Raw genomic sequence first — 26,461 nt, forward strand, 5'->3', positions numbered from 1 at the left:
ACCATGTTGCTAACAGAACCTCACCACCAACAGAACCACACTGCTAATAGGACCAACTGCAGATGTAATTCTTTTCACTTCTGGCGCCTTGTTTTTTTATTTTTGTCGCATGCTTTGTTATTTTTTGTTGTTGTTTTTTTGGTGAATCGAGACAGTTCTTCTCATTCTTAGCATTTGTGTTGACCTGCATATGACAAATAAACCAAACCTAACCCTGTGTGGTGTAACCCTTAATTAGATAAGATAGCATGCTGTACTTTATTGCGTCTGAACACTTGTTTATACGCCGGAGGAAGGCTCTGAAACTGAATGACTCATAATAAATTAAAGAATCAGTCACTTAGTGGGCCTGTTGGCAAAACACTGACATACTCTGTGAGAAGTAAACACAATTAGTTATGATGCACATTATAAAATAAAGTGATATGTGTTGTCATCATTCTATACAATGGTGAACTTAGTTCTCTGCATTTAACTCATCACACATGAGATACGCCCAGGTGGAGCAGTGGGCAGCTATGTAAGCACCATTAGGGATTAGGTGTCTTGCTCAGAGACACCACGACATGAGTTACAGATAAAAAGTCAAAAGTTTCTGCAATCGTGGATTTTTTTATTCAAAGCACATCTAGGATAAAGGTTAAAAAAAGAAGCATGTTGTTGTCACCCACCACCAAAAGGCGAAGGCGGACAATGTTTTTGCCAGTGTTTTGAGTCTATCTGTAACTAACTTGCTGTAAGCAATTATTGGATGTGCATCTGCAGCTGATTAATATTAACCTTTAAAGCCAGTCTGATTCGAGATGGCTGCCACAGCCAAGTGAGCTTAAAAAAAGTCTAAAATGGCTATAATTCAATCATTAGTCCAGCAGTGAGACAATTTTGCATCTATTGACCTTAGATGGTGGTAGCAGTCGTTGAGACTGACACTCACTGCATATTCTGAGCTCTAACAGACTGCTCAAGCTCTTTGCTTAAAATATTGTCATTAAGTATTCAGTCATCTCTGTCTGTCTGTTAACAAAATCTCTTATGAAGCACTGAGCAAAACTTTCAGGAAACAAACATTGAATGCAACCCTAGAATTGATTACCTTTTGGAGTCAAGCCAATTCAAAATGGCTGCCACAGGTAATACACCTAAGCCTATAAATGGCTATAACTAAATCAGTTTTCCAGATATTAAGCTAAAATGTAGTCCAGTACTAGCTACGAGTCATTCACAATGCACATTCTTGTGCAACACAGTGTGAGAATGTGCAGAACGTTGCTTCTCAACACAAGACGATCTAAAATTTTGGCATGAAAAGTGTAGGACAATATGCATTCCCTGCTAGGACTTCGATTTTATTGTTTTGAATGTTTCCAGCTCAAATTCCTAAAATTTAAATTTTACAATCAATAGTTTACAAGTTGTTGCAACTATTTGCATATATGGATTCATGTTTTCATCCTTGATATTTAAAAGTTCACCATGTTAGAGTGTTAGAGTGAAAAGTCAAAATGCTTTGAACTGAGAGCTGTTTTGTTAACTTAGCAATTTTTATTTTCGCATAAGCAGCCCCTTTCTGATGCCAAGTTAATGATCAGCCCCACCACAGTTCATGTGTTGGGAGCACGTGGGCGTATATGTGTTTGTGTATTAATGGTTGACAACAGAATGCCAGATTATGTAACCCTGATCAGCAAATAATCTTCGCTGCAGATTGCGTCGTTGAGATGAATCCAAGGTGTGCGTTTGGACTGGCGTGTTTGGACATGGACTGGGTCAGAGGTCATGGGGGGAAAAGTGTAGGTTTGACCATCTGACCTAAAAGTGAATTTTAAATGTAGAAATACAAACAGTAATGAAATGATTGTCCCCTAACGACATAAACTGGTTGTGTTTTTTATGATGAAGACAAAGATTTAGGATTAATCTTTGTTATTCTTCTCCATTCATACAGCTGCTGATATATCCCTGCTGCAACTGACAGTCAAACACACACAAAACCTCTCTGCTTCTAATTTCACTGAGTGTGTCTTTTTACTGAATGCAACACTCTGAGCTTAATCTATTTATTAGCCCCTGTAAGTCTCTAAAACCCAAACTGGTCAGACGGGACTTCTAGTTTGACTATTTCCATGATTACAAGGAATTGTGCACCTTCTTATTGGTGCCAAAGATTCAATGAGACAGACTGACCGACTGTCACATTTGTTCAGTTTTCAGTATTTTTTATGATTTTTATTTAAGGTGAGTAAAAACGACTAACTTCATTTAAAATCTCCAACGCAGCACAGTGGCTGAAGGTGTGTGTGTTTGCTGCTTGTGAATCAGTGGGTTGTCTGGGCCCTCACTTCATTAAATGTGATGCAGAAAAAGAATGGTTTCCATGGCAGCAGAGAAATATAAGGTCAGTAGAGGCATGACTCAGCAGAACTGTTGCTAACGGATAAATGGATTCAAAAGCTATAAAGTTTTCTGTTGCTTCTAGTCAGAGCCTAATGATCTATTCCTCAAAGTGTTTTGGGGTTTGGGTCTTGCCACATTTAGTTATAGGACAGTCCAAGATTTTTTTTTTTTTTTTTTTACTGTTTGCAGCGTTTTATTTTATTTTTTTCCAAAAAGTAAAGTTAGTTTTACCTTCATCTACCTGCATTTGTGTCCTCTTGTCCACACCACCTCATGAGCCAAATGTTTTATTGCACATTTTTCCAAATAAATCACAGATGATTACCATAAAACTGGTTTCCAGGACAAAACACATGGATGACTTTGTACTGCCCAAACTTTTTTTGTGGCAACTTTAAATTTAAAAAAAAGTTATTTTAGGTTAAAAAATTGTTGCACATAAGGGTTAAAAAGTTGGTTTCACACCCATCCATCCAGCCATTAAATTTACGCAGTTCTTCCTTTTTGGGTCGTGGGGGTCACTGGTGCACAAATCCAGCAGTCACTGTGAGAGAGGCGGGGGACACCCTGGACAGGTCACAAGTCCATCACAGGGCCACTTTAGGAAATATGTTTGGTTTCTGAATGACCAAATTGTGGTAATGTTTAAAAAAAAGTTTTGCTGAATGCATGAAACTTTGTAATATTTGACTACGTTAATCGTTCCCCTCTTTCAAGTAAACAGAAAGAACGGAAGCACATCCAAGTAATAGCAAAGGCCTTACATGGGCTTCCTGTTTATTTAATCTTTGTTAATGTTCAGTCAGACATTTCTGCTTAAATCTAAACCACTGAATAATGCACAGGTGTAACATTATGGTCACTGTCTGGCAAGTACAATGAGTAAAGACACGCTCATCTTTTGGTATGAATTCTGACTCTGCAGTCACACTAATGTTTTTTGTTTGTTTTATGCACTTTTTTTCCCAATTTAAATACTTTTGAATACTTAATCATAATCATTTATCAAAATGTTCAGCTCTTTCGGTTGAGTACAATGACTTTTGACTTTTCTCATTTTTATAATTATTTTCAAATGTTTTAACGCTATTAACATATATTTTCCCTTCAGAAGTACTTTGAGATCTTTTTGATTTCTTCAAAACATTGTTCTCTTTAAAATATGGTTCAGCATACTTTCTTTAGTATGTCTTTAAATGTTGCATTTAGTTTTTAGCCACCATTTTGCAACTATTAGGTTTTAGCTATCCCTTTCTTATTTTTAGAATATATACTTTTGATACTTTTTCATTTAGGTTATCTTTTGTTACTATTGGTATTTAGCTAACAATCTGCTATGTTAGTTAGCTTTCTGAATTATTTTAGTTTCTAGTTAGCTTTTTAATAATTTTAGCTGCCATTTTGCTACTTTTAGCTAGACTTTTAATTCTTTTCAAGGTTCAAGTTTCTTTATTTGTCATTCTACCCTGTGGTACATGTGATGGAACTAAACTGTGTACACAGGGTCCCAGTTACATACAACAAAAGTATTAAAGTGTAAAAGAAAAACAGTAATAAGATCTAGAATATGAACTAAGAAAAACGTTTACTAATAACACATTAAGCACGAGTAGCATAACAACAGTACGCCGAACAGCAGCACGGACATGAGTCTGTGTGAGCAGATGAGTGTGTTCAGTTCAGTTTTACCTTTAAGTTTCCATTTTGCTGCTTTTAGCTTGCAGTTTCCTATATTTAACTTTAAAGTAGCTTTTTGATACTTTTAGCTGCTACCATTTGGCTCTAAATTTTTTAGCTCTCTTTTTGCTACTTTTAGCTTTAAGCTAGACTTTTGCTACCTTTAGCTTTAAAGCAGTATTTTGCTAATTTTAGCTAGCACTTTGCTTTGTTTTCAAGCTTTCAGATTGTGCTTTTCTATTTTTAGCTATTAAGTAATTTTCTACTTCTTTAAGATTTAACATTTTCGTTTGAGCTTTTTCAACAGAACTCAGCAGTCATGTAGCATTGTCAGAGAAAATGTAAACTCTCTAGCTGTGTTGATAATGTTACGTTGAGAAAAGCTGCACCCCGACAATCACATGGAGACTCACCAACTTGAAAACCAGTGACACTCATCCACATCTCAATAACGCACCTGCTTCAGCCAGAACCCAATCAGAACCCCCTCTGATTGGTTCCTTCTGAGGTTTTACCACCTTCTTAAAGTTCAGAGCCGTTTTAGTGACAAAGCCAAACAGAATCATCATGAGGTCAGCTGATGGGCAGAAACTAAGCTACTGCATGGTTTCTGCTTCTGGTTGCTTGTTCCTTTTTTGAAGGAAAACAGCTGCTACAGTGCAGACTACTTGTGTCCTGCAGAGAAGGAAAAGGGCAACTCAAGTAAAGTCTTGAGCTGCTTAAGGAATTGTAAACCTCCTCACCTGTTTTTAAGGCAAATATGAGGTCATCAAACTCCTGCGACTCCTCGTCTGCTGTGACCATGTTGGTATTTATGAAGCTCCCCTCTGTGGCGTACGTCTCCATCACAGGACTGGGCTTGAACACACTGGTGGGCTGAATACTGGTCCGAAGTGATGCTTGCTCCCAGTGTGCAGAAATCTGAAAGTCAGCAAATGCACCAAACATACAAGCACCATTAACTAAGATGTCTACAAAACTTATTCAAAGAGGTTTCATCTTTTTTCATGACTATCATCGATGAAACAATTAATATACTTAATCAGACATAATTTTAATTTTTTTTTAAGGAAAAAACGCAGCTTTGAGAGAAAATAAAAGTGAACCTTAACTTTAATGTGATGCTATGTTGTGTGGCGTGCAAATAGATAGTGCACCAATGATGGTGTCATTCCAAGAATTCGCCCCGTCTGTCAAGCTTGTAGTTATGACTGCGATGAGCCGGGGTCAGGCAGAGTGCATGCTGGGTCAGAGTGCGTTCACATAGTGAGGGAGGTCAGTGGGTTAGGGTTTCATATTGAATTCTCCTCACATCATACAAGCATGCTTCTGGCACAGTTAGGGAAATTACATAATTTTATTTGGTGTTTTAAACTAATGCATCAATTCTGCCAAAAGGAGGAAAAGAAAAGAGGTGAAGAAAAGATGGCAGGCAGTGAAGTTCAAATGAATCATTATTTTTCTCTGCGTTCTGTATGAATGCCTCATATGTTCATGTATATTAGTCTCTCACTACTTCGCATTTCGCTTTTCACGGACTTGCTCTATCATGGTTTTTCAAAGTAAGATCGGACATGACACACAACAGCTGACTGATGGATTAGCTGCACGATCGGCATGGATTTTTTAATTCAAAATAAATTATTTTAAACGATTTAACACCAGGGGCAGCACGGTGGCGAAACTGGTAGAGCTGCTGCCTCTCAGCGAGCAGGTCCCTGATTCAAATCCCGGTCCGGGGACCCTTCTGGGTGGAGTTTTCATGTTCTCTCCGTGCATGCGTGGGTTTTCTCCGGGTACTCCAGTTTCCTCCCACAAACCAAAAACATGCATGTTAGGCTGATTGGTAACTCTAAATTGTCCCAAGGTATGAGTGAGAGAGTGAATGGTTGTTTGTCTCGTTTGTCTCTATGTGTCCCTGTGATGGACTTGCGACCCGTCCAGGGTGTACCCCGCCCCTCGCACAGTGATTGCTGGACATGGGCACTGGCGACCCCCGTGACCCAAAATGGAAGAAGCGGGTAAAAGATAATGGATGGATGAATGGATTTAACACCAGTGTGCAGCCCACAGCAATGGGAGAAGTGCTCATCAGCTGATGTCCGTGCAAAGCGGGGAAGTGGGCGTGGCCGAGCGTGCAGCCAGTGGCAGAGAGGTGAAATCATGACATGCTGTGCTCTTTTAGAGTGTTTAGAGTGAGTTTATAAACATTGATTAGAATATTACAAGAGTGTGGGAAGGGTTTTAAATAAATATATATATTAATACTAAAATAAACTACTACTTACTACTTGACTACTACTTTGTATTTCTATTTCGTGGTTTTTCACTTATCGTGGGACTTCAGGGTACGGATCCTCCGCGATAAACGAGGGACTACTGTACATGAATTAATGTGTTTGTACGAGTGTGTTAAGCCTCACTGGGTGGGCTGTGACCGGTACATACCGTCCCGGTGAGATGAATTAAGCACCACCAGGCACCTCACACTGAGTCTCATCCACTTTGATAAGACGTGATAAGCCGGTCCACTCTCAGGTTAAATTTTCACTCGTTTTGATTCCTCATTATTGGTTTTCCTACAAATCTAATTGAAACAAACACATACTGTCTATTCTAGATATCTCTACCTATATTATTGTTTTAAACCCTGCTGCAGTTGAAAGGGGTGTGCTCTCATGAATAAAACAGGATTAGGAGGATGACGAGAGATGAAGATGGAAGAAGAGAAAGAGGGGGAAGAGTTCCCAAGAGTTAAACCATCCCAATTCTTTCCTCCCATCCATCCCTCCTTACAAGGTATTCTCCAGGGAAAAAAGTTGCTGGAGAGTTACTAAGTACTGTGTGAATGTGTATGCACAATCTGTGTGCACGTAACCCCCCTGCAATGTGCCAGTTTGATACAAGAGCTGCATGAAGAGTTGATATGGATGTTAGTGGGAAATCTTTCAAATGTTTTAAGGGAATTGTGCTCAACTGATGTGAACAAATGTGAGACGAGAAGCCAGAAATGGACAAACTGGGCAATGAGGGCATGGGAAAAAATGAGAGGAGAGCAGAGATGGAAAAAACAACCATGAGAGAGAGTAAAGCAACAAAACAGTATCCTTTTTTTCTTCTGAATTTAATCATTTAAGCTTTGGACAGTTTTAATTTCTAATGAAATGTTATATTTCAGTAATAAAGTAAACATTTAATTTGGGAAAAAAAATATTAGGGATGCACAATATTATCGGTGCGGTATTGGTATCGGACGATTTTGGTGTTAAAGTTAAATATCAGATATCGGCCACTCCATCAAAAAATAACTCACCGATATAAAACGTGTTGCCTTTATACTCACCCCCCCCCCCCCCCACACACACACACACACATATATATATATATATATATATTTTTTTTTTTTCTGTATAAGAACAACACCTTTTTTGTTGTTTTGGGTTTATAAGACAGACACTACAGAATAAACAAAAATTGTATGTCCAACCTACTGCTAGCTATTTAAATTAAAGTTTATCTGTAATGTCTGCAATATTTATGTCATGTTCATTAGGGTTGTGTCTGTTTTAACAATATGTTCAGAAATAAAATATATATAAAAAAAATATTAAAACATGCTGGTCTTAGTAAAAACAGTGAAGAAAAACAATGAGCTCTTTGGAACCCATGTTTGTTTAAAGTAACATTTATTTAAAGTAAATCTGAAACAAGTAGCTCTTTGCTTTTTGTTTTAAATGTTTCTTTACTATGTTAACTGATTCTTTCTTTATTTATAAAATTAGTTTTTATGCATCGCACTGGTTGAACAATAAATGTCTATGCCGAGTCAAATCATCTAAATGAAAACTGCATTTTTATTTTTCATTGAAGAGAAAATTTATGTTTGGGTCACAATTTTCATGTTGTTTTGGGTTTTTTTTTGCATCCTGAAGAAGGTAGAAAAAAATGTGACAGATTTGTTTTAAAGCTCATAGTAAGTTTTGTGCGAGTACCTCTTCCATTGCACTGATGAGATTCTGTGTTGATTTGCTGATATCGCCTCCTATCGAAGTGGGCCCTCCTCCTGGGTAGGTCACATCAGGACCATCGTGGCCATTCATCTCCACTGTGTAGCTTGCTTTGGTGGGCCAACACACCTGGTTGTGCATGATAAAGTACACAACAAATACATACAAGCCCTGCAAGAAAGAAAGAAAGAAAGAAAGAAAGAAAGAAACATAATTTTTGAGGTTTAGTCTCTTTGTAAACACAGAACTCTCCTTCACCAGCACTTCTTGGTTTTCAGCATCTTTCACCAAAATCACTGACGGATGACGTCATCACCTGGCCATGATGTCATTGGTATTTCTGTCGCCCCACATTTCCTCATCATTACCCAATCTTTTCAGTCAACAACATCAGGCTGTGAATTACCCCAAAACACCGGACTGCCAAATGTCACAAGGCTGTCCAGCATTTCACAACACTCATCAGCAGGTGATGATGGTCGCAGACAGGGATGGAATGCACAAGAGAGAAAAACACACATTTGTAATTTACACACAAATACTGGACTAACTAACAAAGACAAATAACATTAAGCTCCTCTAAATGGTTTTGAGCAACCTTTATTGTTATTTAATTATAAAAATAAAAAAAAAGATTATATCTCTGGGCATTTTGTTTTCGAAGATGGCAGTCAATCAATTCTACCTGTGAGGTTATGTATGCCATTAAAAATTACAAGATCAAAGTGTTCCCTGCAAAGTCGTCCACATTACCCACATTTCCTGAAATGCACTGATAGGAACAAAGATTTAAAACGGTGTGTATCGTCACAATCAACATTACCAGGAACAGGGACCATAAGTAGAAGCTGCGTGTTTATGAGTACATAGTAAAACTGCAGCATCCGCAGACGGAAGCGAGGCTGCAAGCAGATGCAAAACACATGCAACACCTTTGCTACAAAGTCTGCTGCTCTCCAAAGATGGGACTCACAAAAACAGACATTACACACATCTGTAGTAACTAAATATATACACTATCCTGGTAGATGAGTTGAAAAATGACAACTTCAGGGAGAAGCAACAGGTCAGGAGTAGCTGTGTATTATTGCACTGTTGTGGCTTTTCTTAGTATTTTTTTGCATATTTAATCAAAAGGAGAAAGTTACCTTTATGTGAACTCATAAAACAAAAGCAGCCACATGTGTACCAACATCTGTGTGTGCATGTTTCTATCTTTATCTGAGGGTGAGTTCTGTGGGCGATTACCACAGGTCATTAGCAAGCTGTGCAGCTGGAGAAACAAGCTTTACTGCTATAGGCTGGTTACATAAGTGTTCCCTGATCACTGGAGACGCAGAGTAAAGCCCTGAGAAGAGTGCTGAGGACAGAGAAGGTGATAAGGGAGTACAGAAATATAGGTACAGAAACATTTGTAGTCAATAATGTGAATTAAATAGATAAATATATATTGGATATCAGGAGTCGCAAAATCAGTAGTCATACAATAAAGTTAGGGAGAAGGACTATTAGCCATGTATTTTAAAAATGTTTGTTTTATTTATCTCCATCTATGCTGTTGTAAATAAATGCCCTATGCCTTTCTGTTATAGGGTGTTAAAGATTATACTTCTATAATTTAAGTTTTTTTTGTGAATAACTGCAGCACACAACATGAAAACAATGGTAAAAAGTATTATGTATTATAAATATGACATGGTGAGTTAGGTTTAATTAAAAAAAAGTAGAAGTTTGAAGTTAGACAACATTACTTCCCTTTTTTTTTTTTCTTGTCCTGTCCGGCATTGTAACACTTAGAATTATTGTCTGAATGTCAAAGTGACGCCCAACAGATTTACTTTCTCAAGCAGAGCATTATGGCTGGCCTTAATGCTCCACTTGATATATAAATTAAATTTTATTAGAATTTGCTTTGGGTTTGTTTCAGATGTAATGGACATGGGGATGAAAAACAAAGAAGATAACAAAGCAGAAAAGTGAGAGAAGGGTTAAAATGTAAAGAAGGAGATAGGAATAGAGGAGAGAGAGAGGGATAAAGAGAACACAAATCAACATCATTGAAGTCTGCCTCTAGACCTGCGGAAAGAAAAAAAAAAACAAGACAAAAACCGAGAAACCACAACAACAAACAACATATATAATTCACTCAACCTTTATTTAGACAGGTTAATCCCATTGAGCCTTGAGGACTCATTTACAAGAGAGACCTGATTTCAACAAAGAATGATGACAACATGACAACAATAGACAGTTCTAAAAAGTCATGCAGATTTTTTTAATGATTTATTTATAATGATACTTATAACATCATTAGAAAGTATTTTATGCAGTACATGGTAATGCAAGATATATTTAGTGGTCTCCACAACCCAATTGAGTGTGTATCTGATAAACACCTGAATCTAAACACCTGTGTGAGCATGCTTATCACTTTTTTTTTTTCATTTAGCCTTTATTCATCCAGGTAGTCTCATTGAGACACGAGAACTCATTTTCAAGAGAGACCTGTTTAGGGAGCAGATGGGGGTTAAGGGCTTTGCTAATGGGCCCAGGGTGGGGCGAATGAGGGTGGGGGCAAGTGTGGGTACTTCACCTACCCCACCCACATTTTTGATGTTGTCGGTACCGGGGCGTGAACCAGCGATCTTCCGATCACAGGCCCACCTTCTCTAACCTCTGAGCCACCACTCCCCCATAAGGTTTCTCCATAAAAATGTTCAATTGTGGATGTGGGGACCCACAGACCCATCCCCACAGGACACGATGGCAACACAGGGAAGACCAGAATCACAGACAAACAGCGGTCCCCAAGCCCGGAACTCCGGGAGTCCCTCAACACGGACACCCTTACCCCTTAGAGAGAGAAGCAAAGGGAAGCCCTGGGTGATCCCCAGCAACCACAATGCAGAAACCCCAGGAGGCTGCAGCGACGAGTCCACAGGCCCCGCTGGCAACCCTCCCCTCCAGAGTAGATCTGACCATGGATACCGAGCCCTGAGTCCCGAGGTCATACCAACCCACAACAGAGGCCAGACAGAGCCAGGGCACCCAGGCCCTGGCAGGCAGCCACCAGGGCGGGCCCGCACACACCCCACCACCCAGCCCCAGCTGCTGAGAGCTGCTGAGAGCCGCCAATGCACCGGCGGCAGGGGGCCCACCACTGGAGGGGAGCACGACAAGGGGAAGTTGACCCCACATTAAATGGGAGACCAAAATTGATCCAAGAGAGGGGACCACCTAAAACCCAACCCGAGACATAAAAAGGCACACAGAGACAGCCCGACAGAGCCTCTGTTGGGTCGTCCATGCGCCCCATCCACCCGACAGCAACCGCAAGCCGGCCCCAGGCCGGGGGCCAGAGCAGCAGGGAGCAGCAGCTGAGGAAGGCCGGCCCAGCGCACCAATGAACAGGCATCCCTACAGCCCCACACCACAGGCCCGGAGAGGCCCCGGCACGCCACCCATGCACCCCCCCCCCCAACACACAGCACTCCCCACCGTGAATGTCACATCAGGCCGACCAGCCAGCACCCTGTCAAAGCGAAGTCACGCCCCCGACCACTGCCATGCACCACCAACGACCACAAATACACAACCACAGCCGACCCCCCGCAAGCACCCGGCAGCCACCCCAGCCAAAGGGCTGGCTACTGCAACCAGGAACCCTGATCAACAGATCCAAACAACCCAGGGGGAACCGGAGCACCGGCCCCACCACCAATCGCCTCCCAAGGCCCAACACCCACCCAAAGCCCAGACCCCAACCAGGCAGCCTACCCCGCCTCCCTGCCCCCGACCCCAAATATCAAACGGAGAACGAGGGTTATTTCCTGAAAACACATTATTTTATTACAGGCTTACCGCTTCAGGAGTTTAAACCTTACTTTACATACAGTAGGTATGGACACGGTGTGTGTGTGCGTTTAGTTGAATATACATCTAAACATTATCTAAACCGTTTTATTAATGTGACAGATATTTTAAATAAATATGACTAAACATTTTAAAAACTAAGTCTGGTCTGCATATGTGCTGTAAACGAGCACCCTGTTGTCATTAATCATTTCTATATCAGAGTCAGAGTCAGAGTCAGAGTTTCTTTATTGTCATTTGCACCTCATGTGGTACATGTGGTGGAGCGAAATTATGTACACAAGGTCCCAGTTACATCCAACAATAAAATGTATAAGAAAAACAGTAATAACATCTAAGATATGAACTAAGAAAAACATCAACTAAATATACACTAAGCACTCATAACATAAAAACATTGAACATCAGCACAAACATGAACATGAGTCTGTGAGCAGATGTGCACGCATGAACACATCAACATTGAAACCGATCAGCAGCAACATGAAACAGATCAGCAGCAACATGATATGGTTTTTCACAGTGATTATTCTAGTTAGAGATTCATGAGTCTAACAGCCTCAGGGTAGAAGCTGTTCCTCAGTCTAGTGGTTCTACACTTAATGCTCCTTAACCTCCTTCCTGAGGGGAGTGGGGCAAAAAGTGTGTGTGCTGGGTGAGTGGGGTCCTTCATGATGCAGGTGGCCCTCTTCCTGCATCTGGAGGTGTAGATGTCTGTGATGGTGGGGAGACTGATTCCGACAGATTTCTGTGCAGCCTTCACCACTCTCTGCAAAGCTTTTCTTTCTGCAGCTGTGCAGCCTCCATGCCACACATTGATGCTCAGATATCAGATATCAGACTGTGTTTAATTTATTTACATTTGTTTAATATTTAATATTTAAACTTGTGAGCAGAAATGACCCTGTGACTACCAGTTACTGCTTTATATGGAAGAAACAATAAAAAATATTATCTTATATAAATATTGGCCAGTAGCCCTCACCCCGATAGTCGCTAAATGCTTTGAAAGACTGGTCATGACCCACAACATCAGTGAGGATCCACACCAGTACACATACAGCGAGAATCCATCAACAGAAGACACCATCTTCTTTGTGGTGTACGCTGCTCTCAACCACCTGTAGCAGAAGGACTCCTATGTTCGTACGCTCTTTGTGGACTTCACGTCTGCTTTCACCACCATGATTCCCCAGACCCTGATGGACAAGCTACTCACACTAGGAACAAGTCCCTCCATTTGCAACTGGGTCCTAGACTTCTTAACAAAAAGACCACAGTCTGTGAAGATCCACAACTTCTCTTCCTCCACCATAAACCTCAGCCCTGGCTCTCCTCAGGGATGTGTGCTGAGCCCCCTCCTGTTTACTCTGCTAACGTATGACTGTGCACCTACCCATCCAGGCTGTCATATTGTAAAGTTTGCAGATGATAGTTGGATGCATCACAAACAATGATGAGTCCAGCTACATGCAGGAGGTGGAACACCTGGAGAGCTGGTGCAGGAAGAACAACCTTCACACCAATGTGAAGAAGATGAAGGAGATGGTTGTGGACCTCAGATGGAACAAACACACCTACCCCCACTGAACATAGGAGGATCTGAGGTGGAAGTGGTCTACAGCTACAAGTACTTGGGTGTACACCTAAATGATGACCTCAGCTGGGGAAACAACACCAGCAGCCTGATCAAGAAAGCTCATCAGAGACTCTACTTCCTCAGGCGGCTGAGGCGAGCTGGTCTGGGAAGCTCAGTCCTCACCTCCTTCTACAGGTGTGCAGTGGCGAGCATCCTGTGCTCCAGCATTAACGTGTGGCATGGAGGCTGCACAACTGCAGAAAGAAAAGCTTTGCAGAGAGTGGTGAAGGCTGCACAGAAGTCTGTTGGAGTCAGCCTCCCCACCATCACAGACATCTACACCTCCAGATGCAGGAAGAGGGCCACCTGCATCATGAAGGACCCCACTCACCCAACACACACACTTTTTGCCCCACTCCCCTCAGGAATGAGGTTGAGGAGCATTAAGTGTAGAACCACTAGACTGAGGAACAGCTTCCACCCTGAGGCTGTTAGACTCATGAATCCCTAATCGGAACAATCACTGTGAAAAAAAAAAAATCACTGCAATGCCACTTGATTGTTGAAATGTGCTGCTGATTATCCATGCTGCTGATCTCACGCTGCTGATTTATTTCCTGCTGCTGTGTTCATTCGTACTCATCTGCTCACACAGACTCAAGTTCGTGCTGCTATTCGGTGTATTGTTTTTGTACTATTAGTGCTTAGTGTATTCTTAGTTTAGCGTATTTCTTAGTTCATATCTTCGATCTAATTACTGTTTTTCTTTACAGTTAGTACTTCTGTTAGATGTAACTGGGACCCCGTGTACACAATTTTGTTCCAACACATGTACCACATGTGGTGGAATGACAAATAAAAAAAAACTTTGACTTTAACTTTGATATAGTAAAAGAAAAAACAATCACCCTTCAGGTTTATGGTGTTGTTTATAACTTGATAATTGATTAATGAAAATTAGGTTCTTAATATGGACAAATGGTTTGTGATGTGGGCCAATAAATTTGTCTAATTTAAAAAAAAAAACTATTATTTTTGTTTTTGACACAGCTGACTGCATGAGAACGTTCCGGTGTTGAGTTTCTATTTTCCATATTAACACACCTCATATCCTGTGTGCTATTATTGGAACACATCAAGGTAACTGAGGAAGTGGGGGTCAATATTAAATCTTAATTATGATTGGTGCTGTTTCTTGCCTGTAGATATTTTCGGCCCTCCCAATACAATGACATTAGATTTGTGAGCAAACAGAGGAGATAATGAGGGGCGGTGCTGTGGTGATCTGATTATTGCCTTCTAGCTCAGCCTGATGAAAGCCAGACGTGCGGCTGAAAAAGGAGCGGCGCAGGCAATGTGGAAGTAAAAATCTAAACGTGCAGGTCAGATTTTCTTAGTTTTTAAATGTGACTGTGAGGATGGAAACTAACGGTTGTTTTCACGCCCTGCAAAATAAAAACAGGCATGAACAGTTGGAGCATCTGCAGCTGTTTAGCAATGCCCAATAATTAGCAGCAGGGAGGTGTGCCACACAACTACACCAAGGAAAATTCTTATAATGGAAAATTCACTGCATGAAGAAAACAAAAACAAACAAAAAACTGCTGAGACCTACAGTTTAATGACTTCCAGCTTCAGCAAGTCAATGAAAAACAATGGAAAAATGATAGAAGTCAAGGCAGAAGTAAAGTAGATTGTATGTTTAACATGGAATAAAAACAATAATAATAATAATAATAATAATAATAATTATTATTATTCCAGTTCAAGGTCAAGGTTCTTTATTGTCATTTGCATCACATGTGGTACATGAGGTGGAATGAACTTGTGTACACAGGGTTCCAGCTACATCCAGCAATGGCAAAAATATAAACTGTATAAAGAAACAGTACTAAGAATCTAAGATATAAACTAAGAAATATGCTAAACACTAATAGTGCAAAAAAAATACGTTGAACAACAGCACAAACATGAGTTTGGGTGAGTAGATGAGTATGAATGAACACAGCAGCATGAATTAATCAGCAGCATGAGATCAGCAACATGGATAATCAGCAACACATATCACCAATAAAAGTGGCATTATAGTGATTTTTTTTCAGTGATAATCCTGATTAGGGATTAATGAGTCTTACAGCTTCAGGGAAGAAGCTGTTCCTCAGTCTAGTGGTTCTACACTTAATGCTCCTCAACCTTCTGCCTGAGGGGAGCAGGGCAAAAAGTGTGTGCTGGGTGAGCGGGGTCCTTCATGATGGTTGAAGATCATGATTAGTAGTTTTATAATGCAGTTAGAAATAGGCTGTTTGTTATTTGAAACTTTTCATGCTGAATGCATAAATTCAAACTAGTAAATTACATAAATTAGGCCTAATAACACCATCCATCCATCCATCCATCTTCCTTTTTGGGTCATGGGGGTCACTGGTGACCATGTCCACCTGTCATTGTGTAAGAGACGGGAGTACACCATGAACAGGTCTCCAGTCCTTCACAGGGCCACTGAGACAAACAACCAGTCACTCTCTCACTCACACATAGGGACAATTTAGAGTTACCAATCAGCCTAACATGCATGGTTTTGGCCTGTATGAGGAAATCGGAGAAAACTCATGCATGCACCGAGAAAACATGCAAACTCCGCCCAGAAAGGTTCCTGGTCGGGACTTGATTCAGTGACATTCCCGCTGAGAGGCAACAGCTCTACCAACTGAGCCACTGTGCCACAGCAACACATGTAAATTATTTTGACAGGTACACCCACTGGTAAAGGCTTTCTTGTAAAGGAATATTTTAATACAGAATAAAATCAAATAAACCAAAGAAAAATGAAGAAACTCTTCTTTGTGTCTTTATTATTAATTTAATTGCTGCCAAATATATATAGTTTTACAACAAAACAAAAAAACAAAACAGCATTATCTGTTAGGGTTTAGTTTGCTTTAGCTCTATAAGGAATGCTACAATAATAAACTGAATTTTATTCCCAAACAGTTGCATGAATCAGGTTTGCCCCCTGAATTCTGCTTGCACACAAGATTAATTGCATCCTTGTTTTTTACACTGCAGCAGCATTTCAACAGATGTCCTTACTTTGGTTTACCTCTAATCAATGACCTTAGCTTCGGGGCTATTTTACCTGTTTCTATTCCTAACCCTGCTGCAGACTCCAGGGCCTAATGTTTTAATAAGAGCTTTAAAATTGCAGTGTTGGCTCTTCAATTGAAAATCAATTGCAATGCTTCTGTTCCAGCAAGACTTTCTATTCTTTGTTTTTTACATTGAAACTGAGAAGTTGTAGGAGAACTTTTGTTAGAATATGCTCTGTCTGAAGCACAGGGCGAAGAAAATGTAATAGAAGAGACTCAACGAGGCTGGAATGACTCTTTTAATGTTGCATTACGTCCCCTTTGGCCCTGATTTGTGGTGTGATCAAGTGGTACTAGTGTAAAAGCAGACATGGTAGTAATTCGGATGGCTTTAGGGGCTGCAAAGAACAAGATATGTAGTTAGAGTAAAAACAAAACATGTTAATCTCAGTCAGGTAAAAAAAACTGTTGAAATCAGTGAACTCTAACAGTGTAAGTTAATTACTGAACTGTTGACAGGCAGATTGTATATAAAACATGGTCACACCAACAAATGACCAGACCCTTTGAATGTCTGGTCGGATCAAACTGACCTCATGATGTTAAAGAGTTGGAGCTGACAGGCAAATGCTAAGTGCGACACTGACTGTTGGTGCTGACATCACCTCCCGTCATTAGTCACTGCGCCAACAGGAGGAGTTTATTTTGGTGTAACGCTGTTGTCTTTAGCATGCGGATGCCACATATCACCAGGGGTTACCACAGACATGTTATGGTGCACCTTACAGACGGATGCTGTCTCACAGACCACGAGAGAAGCAACTGCAAACATTTATACACTGCAGAAGAAAAGGGTCCATTGTGCCAAAGAATGTGGGAACCAAAAGGACTCTTGGGCAAACAGAACAATATTCAGTCCTGGAAAAAAAAAAAAACTTCTGCAAGACAGTATCAATACTGAAGGATGCTTCAACAAAAGCTTTTTGAATTTAAAAAAGGAGAGCAGTTTGCACGTTTTCTAAGGCTCGACCTCAACAAAAAAGAGCAAATGTCAAGATTCCTCAATAAGGTACCACCTTTTTAGGATCTTTTCACTGATGTCTGCTCATAACACAAGAGAAGGTAAAATGATGAGCAAGGTGCAAAGGCTAAAATGCAAACTTAACCTGCTAAATGTCTGTCAAATGTGTTGCACATTGATTAATTGTAAAAGCTTCTAAATAAGGGACCCTGCGTACATAATTTCGCTCCACCACATGTACCACATGAGGTGCGAATGACAATAAAGAAACTCTGACTCTGACTCTGATAAACCTATATGTGTCTTTAAAAACTGCACGTTTAGAGGTCATTGTCTGAGTTTCTGGCTCCGATACAACACAGAGGTCAGCAGAAGTGGTCTGAACAAACATTTTATTTTGTTTGAGCTGTAAAACATGTGGAACATGTTGAATTCTGATAAACTTTCTATGAATGGATAAAATAGGTGGATCAATGCAACATCAGCCACTGATTTGTTAGATGCTCTAATGACATCTCTGGACCAGCCAATGGCAGAACACAAGACACATGCTGCTGACTATCTCATGCTGCTGATCTCACACTGCTGATCTCATGCTGCTGACTATCTCATGCTGCTGATCTCATGCTGCTGACTATCTCATGCTGCTGATCTCATGCTCCTGTATTCATTCATACCCATCTGCTCACTACAGACTCATGTTCAGGCTGCTGTTTAATATACCGTATTATTTACATTATTAGTGTTTAGCCTATATCTTGGATCTAGCGTATTATTTAGCCTATATCTTCATATTTATCTTAGGTCCTTGTATACTGTTTCTTTTATACTTTATATTTTGCTGTTTTGGGATGTAACTGGGACTCTGAGTACACAATTTTGTTCCACTTCATGCACCATATGTGAATGGCAATAAAGAAACTTGAACTTGAACTTGAAGACATGGTCCTCCGGGATCCAAAGCTTACAATATTTTGTATCAAGAATGAAACTGGAAGCTTAATATTTATTTAATTCAGTATTTATTGTATATTCAAAAAGCCCATTCACACACTGATTACATGAAGTGAACCAAGAGTGTGACTATATTAAAAAATGAATTAATAAATAAAATCAGAATTGATGAAGGAACTTGCTGCTTATTTAATAGATAATTTGAGGGAGGTGCATTTGAGGCTGTATTTATAGAAACTCAGCCTGAAGCTGATATAAAGAAAAATTAGTCATGTTATTATCTACAGCACCGTTGCTACTTTTATTATGCATTTGTTGCTTTTTGTGTTTTCAAATGTGTCATGTGTTTTTTCCATTTGCGTTTTGTGCTTTAATTGGTTTGTAGACTTTCCAAGACGTTTAGTTTTGTATTTTTCTGAAGACTTGTGTAAGAAAATGTCTGGCAAATTGGATTTGATTTGAAATGAACGTTACCTGTAGGGTTTTTATGATGTGAGGAACTAACTGAGTAATAATCATTGCAACATTTCGCTTTAATGCTTCCTGTTACTTGAAAAAAGAGGCAGGTAAAGAGACACTAAAGTACCAAATAATTAATAAATAAAGACAAAAAAGGCTAAAACAAAGATGGAAAGCGGCGAGGAAGAGGGAGATATGGCACATTGAGAACCCTCCTCCACATGTTCCATGAGGCATTCCCCACTCTTTGAAGCAGTGGATCAAAGTGGGATGATCTGACCCCTGAAGTACTCCAAGTCAGCCAAACATCCACACAGTGCACACACACACACACACACACACGGCCCATCAAAGTGACAAAATAATAAACTAACACTCAAGACAATCCACAAAAAAGAAGATATTCTACAGATTTGAAGCTGGACAATACATAGAAAAACCTTTCCTTTTAATTGATCACTTCATAAATCCTCTTTGGATGTTTTAATTTAATTGCTACAAGACACTGTGCAAACAAAAAAACCCCTCAAAATTTGTATTAAAAAATGCAGCCATTATTGAATAGAGAGAGTTAGGTGAGTCAATGGGGAAACAAGTAGGCGTGAAAACAAATAATAAAATATAAAAATAAGTCAGTGAACTCACCAGCAGGCAGTTAAAGATGACAAAGAGGATGAGCATCCACAGGTGCTTAAAGCCCATGTGGAGTCCAGCCCACAGCCAGACCAGGGAGATGAGCAAAAACAGGCAAAGGACCAGCGGCACCTCTGGAACACAAAACAACAACAACACATTACGTTTGACAGAACATGTCAAGATTTAAAAATACTAAAAAGTAAAGAAAACAAATAGGCGGCATACATTTATTTATATTACAATGGTTCTGATGTAATGACGATGAAGACAAACGTGTTGTTTTGAGTCCATCATCTTTAGCAAACCTCAGATGATTTTTTTAAAAAGTCAGATTTTTTTTTATTTAGAAATTGTTTTTTTGAAAACATATGGACCTTTGTACTAAAAAGGAGGATTATCCAGCCTGTTATCAATACATAGTTCAAAAACCTGCCTCTCTGATGGTATGGGAGTGCATTAATGCTTATGGCATGGGCAGCTTACAAATCTGGAATGGCAGCATAAATGCAGAAAAGAGTATGCACATTTTTGAACAACATATGTGACACATGCTGGCAAAATGAGTGGAATGAGCACACGCTACAGATTAAAAAATACTGAACATATAGATGTTTACAGACTGTTGTTTATAAAAGGAGACACTACACGGAGGTAAATGTGGCTCTGTCTTGACATCAAATTAAAAATGACCTTTTTCCTTAAAATTGCACAATTTATTTGTTTAAACATTTAACATGTTTACATTTTTCTATTGTGAATAAAATGTGTTTTTGAGATTTGCAAACCATTACACTCGGTTATTATTTACATTTGACACATTATTAGGGTTGGAGTTGTATTATTTGGTATCTGATTAGCGAAAATGTTTTCCTCAGTCACATGGGGCCTGCTGACCTTACCTCGATTTTAAGGATGTACTGAAAATTGACAACTCGTTTAATCTATTGGGCAGGTTATCTATTAACCTATAAGTGTGTGTGATGCTTCTTGCGGTTTCTAATCAAGTCGTTTCACAAGCATGGAAGCAAGTACTAAAGGTCTTTTTTTGTGCATGTTTACTTTGTGAGTGGTCGTGATGTTTTTTAGGGCAATGACATGGATGTTGATTTGCACTTTAAATCGTGAGGGGAAAGCCCATTTACAGTCACACAGAGTCAGCTGCAGCCTGCTGCTATGTGTTCTGCAGGACACAAGGTACAGTTCACTTCACAAGTAGGATGGAAACACAGGGCACAGGGCCCAGGTTTGCACAAAAGGCCCTCACTTAGGTGCCACTTCCATCACTCCGTCATTTCCACTCTGCTCAAAAGTCTGCCCCTTATCCCACAGCGACTTTCCTCTGAGTCAGCACAGTTATACTTCCTGCGCTCTGCTTTCTTTCTCTTCTTATTTCTTAGACTTATGTCCTATAAGCTTTCCTCCTCTTTGTTTTCTAAAGCTTTGGAGTTGTTGCCGTGCAGTCTCCTGATGCATTCTCACAGTCACTACATGTGTTTAATCAGTTTTCTTTTCAAACTTCAAGCTCTTTCTGTCTCGTTCCCGTTTTTTTTTTTTTTTCTTCTTCCGTCTTACAGATCTATCTCCTCCTCCCTTAACTGGTTTGATTTTTTTCCAACCATGTAAGCACATTCCAGTCTGTGGACAGTAAAAACAGGTTCCCAAAGCCAAGTGGAGACTGACTGCAAAATGCTGACTGACTGACTTGTTGACATGAAAAGGAGCTAAGCAGGAAAATAAGTTTGTGTAGCCACTGTACTTGTGGGGGTTTGTGTTGCATGTGGGACACTGTCTGAGTCTGTCTGTCTGGTGGAGCTACAAACATTAATAAAATATTTCTATATATCTAATGATGCAATTTTCAGATTCAAATCATTTCAAGTTCATTTTGCTCAACTCAAAAAAGATGAGTCTAAATTTTGGCAACTGCCAAAAATGAGAGGTGATTATGTTTTTGCTTGTGTCTGTATGAGAGCTCGTGTGCAGAGTTAGCAAAATATCTCATAAAATAATGGATGGATTTTAAATAAACTCTCCAAAAGTAATCAGCAAGTATAGAGGATGAACATTTGGAGCCAACCCCATTCGAGATGGCGGCCATAGCAAAGCAACCTGAGCAAACCAAACAAATGGCTGTAACTCAGCATGATCTACAGATTTACGGCTAACATTTGGTGTGGTAGTAGCCAAGAGTCATCCCCGATATATTTTCTGACTGCTAATATATATTGCGAGATGTCACAGTATTGCATATGTAGTAGTCACGTAGGTACGTGCCACTAGTTGTAGTATGACAATATATGAGATATATATGCATACAATATATTCACGAGTTCCTCATCTTTCTGACTGTGTAATGTCGTGCATTGAATTTAACAGAAATGTAACGAGAGACGTTATTTATCTTTGACCCATCAAAATGAATGCGGTCATTTATTTTCAGAATCAAAGTTTAACATCAAACATTTACATTAATTTGGCAAAATATGAAAATAATAACAGACAAGTTTCACAGAAAAGGGACATCGATCACTCTGCGGTGAACGAGGACTTTGCTTCAGATATTTCGAAAATATCTGTACTGATTTTATGAGAAAGAGGAGAGTTTTAAGATGAAATGGAGTTATCTTACAGAGAGATATGTGAGGGAATTAATCTGTTTGTCCAGAACGTGCACGCTTCATCAGATCTCAGCTTGCCTCCGGTACACTTTAGTCGAAGAAGAAACTGTTACCTGGTCGATGATAAATCAGCTCGATAGAGAATCCTCCAGACTTTTTCAGCGTCTCCGTTGAGAGCAGCTGAAATCCTTAGATAGTCGTGTGTGGTTTGTTCAAACAGAAATTATAATCCCAAAACGTCTCTGGGTCATCCTGAACGCGTTTGCACCCAAGAACTCTGAACTCCTTTCATTCTTCAGAACTTCTCAGACTCTAACAGAATCTTTCAACTCCAGCAACTCTCTAGTTCTTCATCTCCCCAGACTCTCGACTCTAGACTCTAGACTCTAGACTCTCTAGTCTCTAGCAGAACCGGGAAGTTGCCACATTTTAAATGAGTTGACTTCCGGGTCAATTTAGAGCTTTCTGATTCGTGGATGGACCAGAAAGAGGTGTGGTTTTTGACGTAAGGTGTTATCAAAAGTCGAGGTCAGAGAATGAGTTTGTTTAACAACTGACAGAGAGATTATTGCAGAAAAGCAGACTTCGTGGAGTCAAACTCTTCTGTATCTTCTGTAAAGATTAAACATGACATTTCTTTTTCAGTAAACATTTAGTTGACCGAAGCTTCAACTTTCACATACTTACGTTGCTTGGCTCATTTCAGACAGAAAATCAAGAAATGCATATTAACCTGATTTCTTCTTTGAATGAGGAATAAAAATCATTACTTACTGTTTATGTAAAATAAAAATGAGTAGTTATTTTCAACCTGTAACATTGAGTGAACTAACACAATTTGATTATCAAACATTTGTAAACAGTGATGATCATAGAGAATTGTCTTTTCTGCTTGATTAATTCAAGAAAGAAAGTCATCAGATGGCTCAGACTGTATTCAGATCAATGAAATAACAGTCCCTGTCCATCTGATAGATTTGGGGTCATCAGGGTCAGATCAGGGTCAGATCAGGTTCACTAAACATAAAATCATGCATGACGTCTGGGACACAACAGCTGCATGATTATTTTCTAATATTGTTTTATTTTAAACAAGCATGACAAGTAGATGGTAATATGCAGTCCTTCAAGGAAGATTATAATTCACAAAGTAAAATGTTATTTCTAAAAATGCAAAGCAAATGCATTGAATTCATTTCTTTTATATGTTACTTAATGGTTAATTGCTCAACCCAAAATACATGAAATACAACAACAATCAGTTGTTGTTGTTTTGTTTTTGACTTGCACATTAAACAGCTGCTCAGACTCCAACAGCACAAACAATAAAACATTTAGCAATAAAAGTTCATCCACTGAAAGTTTGATTGTAGCTTTTAATTTCTCTGCTGATCAAAGTGCGTTTAGTGAGCGTTGTAAAAAGTGTGCATCAAAAGAACACCAGGTATCGTAAACAGACCTTATAAGTTGACTTGGGCTGGGACAAGATTGCTGATGAGATTTTGATTTGGCGACTTTAGTTGGATTTTTATTTTTTATTTTTCTTGCTTGGATTGGATTGGGCACAGTGGCCTATTTTCGATATATCTGTTTTATGCAGGCACATTCCTGCAAGTGGGGAAGAGTGAGCTCCGGGCAACTAGTGGCACGCTCCCATGATTTCACTGACATCAGGAGTTCTGCAATATTTCACACAGGCCTGGGAGTTTTACATGTGGTTTTCGCACAGTCACGCACCAGTGCACACATTAGACCCATTTTATCTCCTCAGCTGTTTGCCGTAGTAAGAAATTAAAAAATGCAATTTCAATATTCAGTGTCAAAAAGACAACTTTTATTAAGAAATGCGGATTCATAATGTGCATGCCTCAAACGGGCTCATGCATGTTCCTATGTATTCAGAGTTCTGGCATCGCTGTGTTCTTAGATTAAACACTGTTAAGGTGCAGCTAATGCTTATGGGTTCACCAAATTCCTCAGTAAACTTTAATAAGAATGTCAGAGTCATCATGTTTGGGGTTTTGGTTTACTGTAAATACTTTCTGAACTCTACACTGCACGAAATGTTCAGTCTAGACAGTCTGCTGCTTTGTGCACGGCATGCTGCCCTCTCCCCTCCATACAGTTGTTTTTTGTTCATTCTGTTTAAGGTTAAGTCTTTGAAGCTTTTCCTTGTTGCTGTTTTATCTTTGCTTTTCCCAACCAGTCTAACTGCAGCTTGGGCCTCAGTCTGCTCTGGAGAAACAAAAGCACGTATCTGTTTGAGTGCACACCTACGTGCAGTTCAGCAAATCACCTGTTTGGGTTCCTACGCTGCTCCGGTGGCCACACACAAAGTGAACTGCTCACCAGCTTAAGGAATGGCATAAATTCAGGCTTTGCTTTGTTGTTGAAGGTCTGCAATGGCGCAAAGCTGGTTTAGTCCTGCTGATTATCACAAATGGGCTGAGATTACAGCCCAAATGATGTAGGGCTAAAGAGAGTTGGCTTGAATGTTCATGTAAGGGTAAAGTCACTGAATAAGTGTTAATTCACATTAGTCATAACTCGGTGGTGCTTATTTCTGTACAAATAACAGCTGCATGCAAGTTTTAGATTGTTTACAGTAAAACGTAGAACTTTATTATGTGAAGTGATTTGGCTCGTTTAATTAAATTAATGAAAATACATTCATTAATGTAAAATAAAAAGCTGACTGTCAGTGTTTTAGTTTCAAGTATATTTATGAGCCAATGAGGGCAGACAAGTATGAGAAACTCAGAAATAAACAGAGGTGGATGCACTTTAGATTCTGAGATCTTTTCTGGCACAGGTTACTAATTTTTATACAGCAGGAAATGAAAAAGGGACAGTTTTTGTGATTGCATATAAAACCCGATGACAATACGCAAAGGTAGCGTTTAACTTTACACTATTGGATTTCACCTGTGCTGTTGGTCCGTCCACGGTAAAGGTCATCGTAGGCCTTCCACTGCTCAGTGACCTGGTAGATGTGGATGAATATAACCAGTACTGCAACCAGACAGATGAGGGGCACTAAGACAGCCGTGCACAGAGCTGCATAGATGTTTGGGATAAAGCACCTAGAAAAAGGATGGAGAGGTGGAGAGAGAGAGAGATCACTTAACGTAAAATTAAAAGACAAAGAAAAGGTGAGGGATGGTAGAAGACTGGAGTTTAGTAAAACACATTGAGTAAAGAACATGTGTCCAGTTTGGCAGAAAGTTCTGGAGAACTGGAACTCTATTACAAGCCTTTATTGCTCTGTATAAGACTTTGTTTTTTTGCAGGTTTCACAAACAGGATCTGCTCACTGAGACCTCTGAGCCGTCCTAAGACTTGCAAAGATTCTTGCTCAACAGCAGCTGCAAAACACATAAAACGCTTTTGAACAGCCAGGTTCCCCTTCAGCTACTGCTGGATAATCACTCAGATCAACAATGCTTCACTGGACCTCTCCTCAGTAACAAACATCTGCCAAACCATAGACTGAGAATCCCCCCTGTAGATAAAAAAAAAGAAAGACTTCTTACAATCATATTTGAACATGTTTTTCTGTATTGGTGAGACCAAATAAGTTTTTTTTTTCTTCTGCAGTTTTGGGCTTTTGCTGTTTTCCTGAGACATTTCATGAATTCTTTCCCAGTTTCCTTCAGTCAGACATGTTTACAAAATAAGAACGAAGTGAAATGTGTTTTCTTTCCCCCTCTGGGAAACTCTACATGCCCAAATAAACAGTAGCTGCCAAACAACTATAGGAAATCGACGGAGTCTTTTTCACAAAACAAGCTCATTCCCGGTTGGGTGGGAGCATCAAACACAGATAGGACATCTGCACGTTGGAGCCACCGCTGTGAATAATTAGAGCTCAGCCAGCCAAAACATCAACAAGGTATGCCAAATAACTCCTTGCATCATCCCGTCCCACCAGCACATCTGGACGATGAGTCTGAACTTGTTGGAATCTGGACGTTTGGGCTGCTGTGGTTTTGTGAGGAGGTGAGAGACGACCGGACTGAAAGTCGCACTCGGAAGAGGAATTTGAGGGATTCCTAAAAAGGATAAAGAAAATGTAAACCCAGGGGCCCACTTCACTGATGCTGAAGCTTGTGAGAGAGGAAAATCAAGAGAGGAGTGGATTTTTGGAGGAACGCTTC

General features: G+C 39.7%; 1 protein-coding gene across 1 annotated transcript in view; it reads right to left on the minus strand.

The window, feature by feature from the left end:
• The window catches only part of adgrv1 (adhesion G protein-coupled receptor V1), a 127,286-nt gene that overhangs the window by 3,344 nt on the left and 97,481 nt on the right, over positions 1 to 26,461 (minus strand). Inside the window, exons 91-94 of the mRNA XM_037680666.1 lie at positions 25,230 to 25,387; positions 19,696 to 19,817; positions 8,064 to 8,249; positions 4,815 to 4,992 (exon numbers count right to left, since the gene is read on the minus strand). Of these exons, the coding sequence (XP_037536594.1) occupies positions 4,815 to 4,992; positions 8,064 to 8,249; positions 19,696 to 19,817; positions 25,230 to 25,387 (644 nt within the window). The remainder of the gene's footprint in view (positions 1 to 4,814; positions 4,993 to 8,063; positions 8,250 to 19,695; positions 19,818 to 25,229; positions 25,388 to 26,461) is intronic.

Source organism: Nematolebias whitei, chromosome 8 (assembly GCF_014905685.2).
Source record: "Nematolebias whitei isolate Nwh7 chromosome 8, NemWhi1, whole genome shotgun sequence".
Lineage (NCBI taxonomy): Eukaryota > Metazoa > Chordata > Actinopteri > Cyprinodontiformes > Rivulidae > Nematolebias > Nematolebias whitei.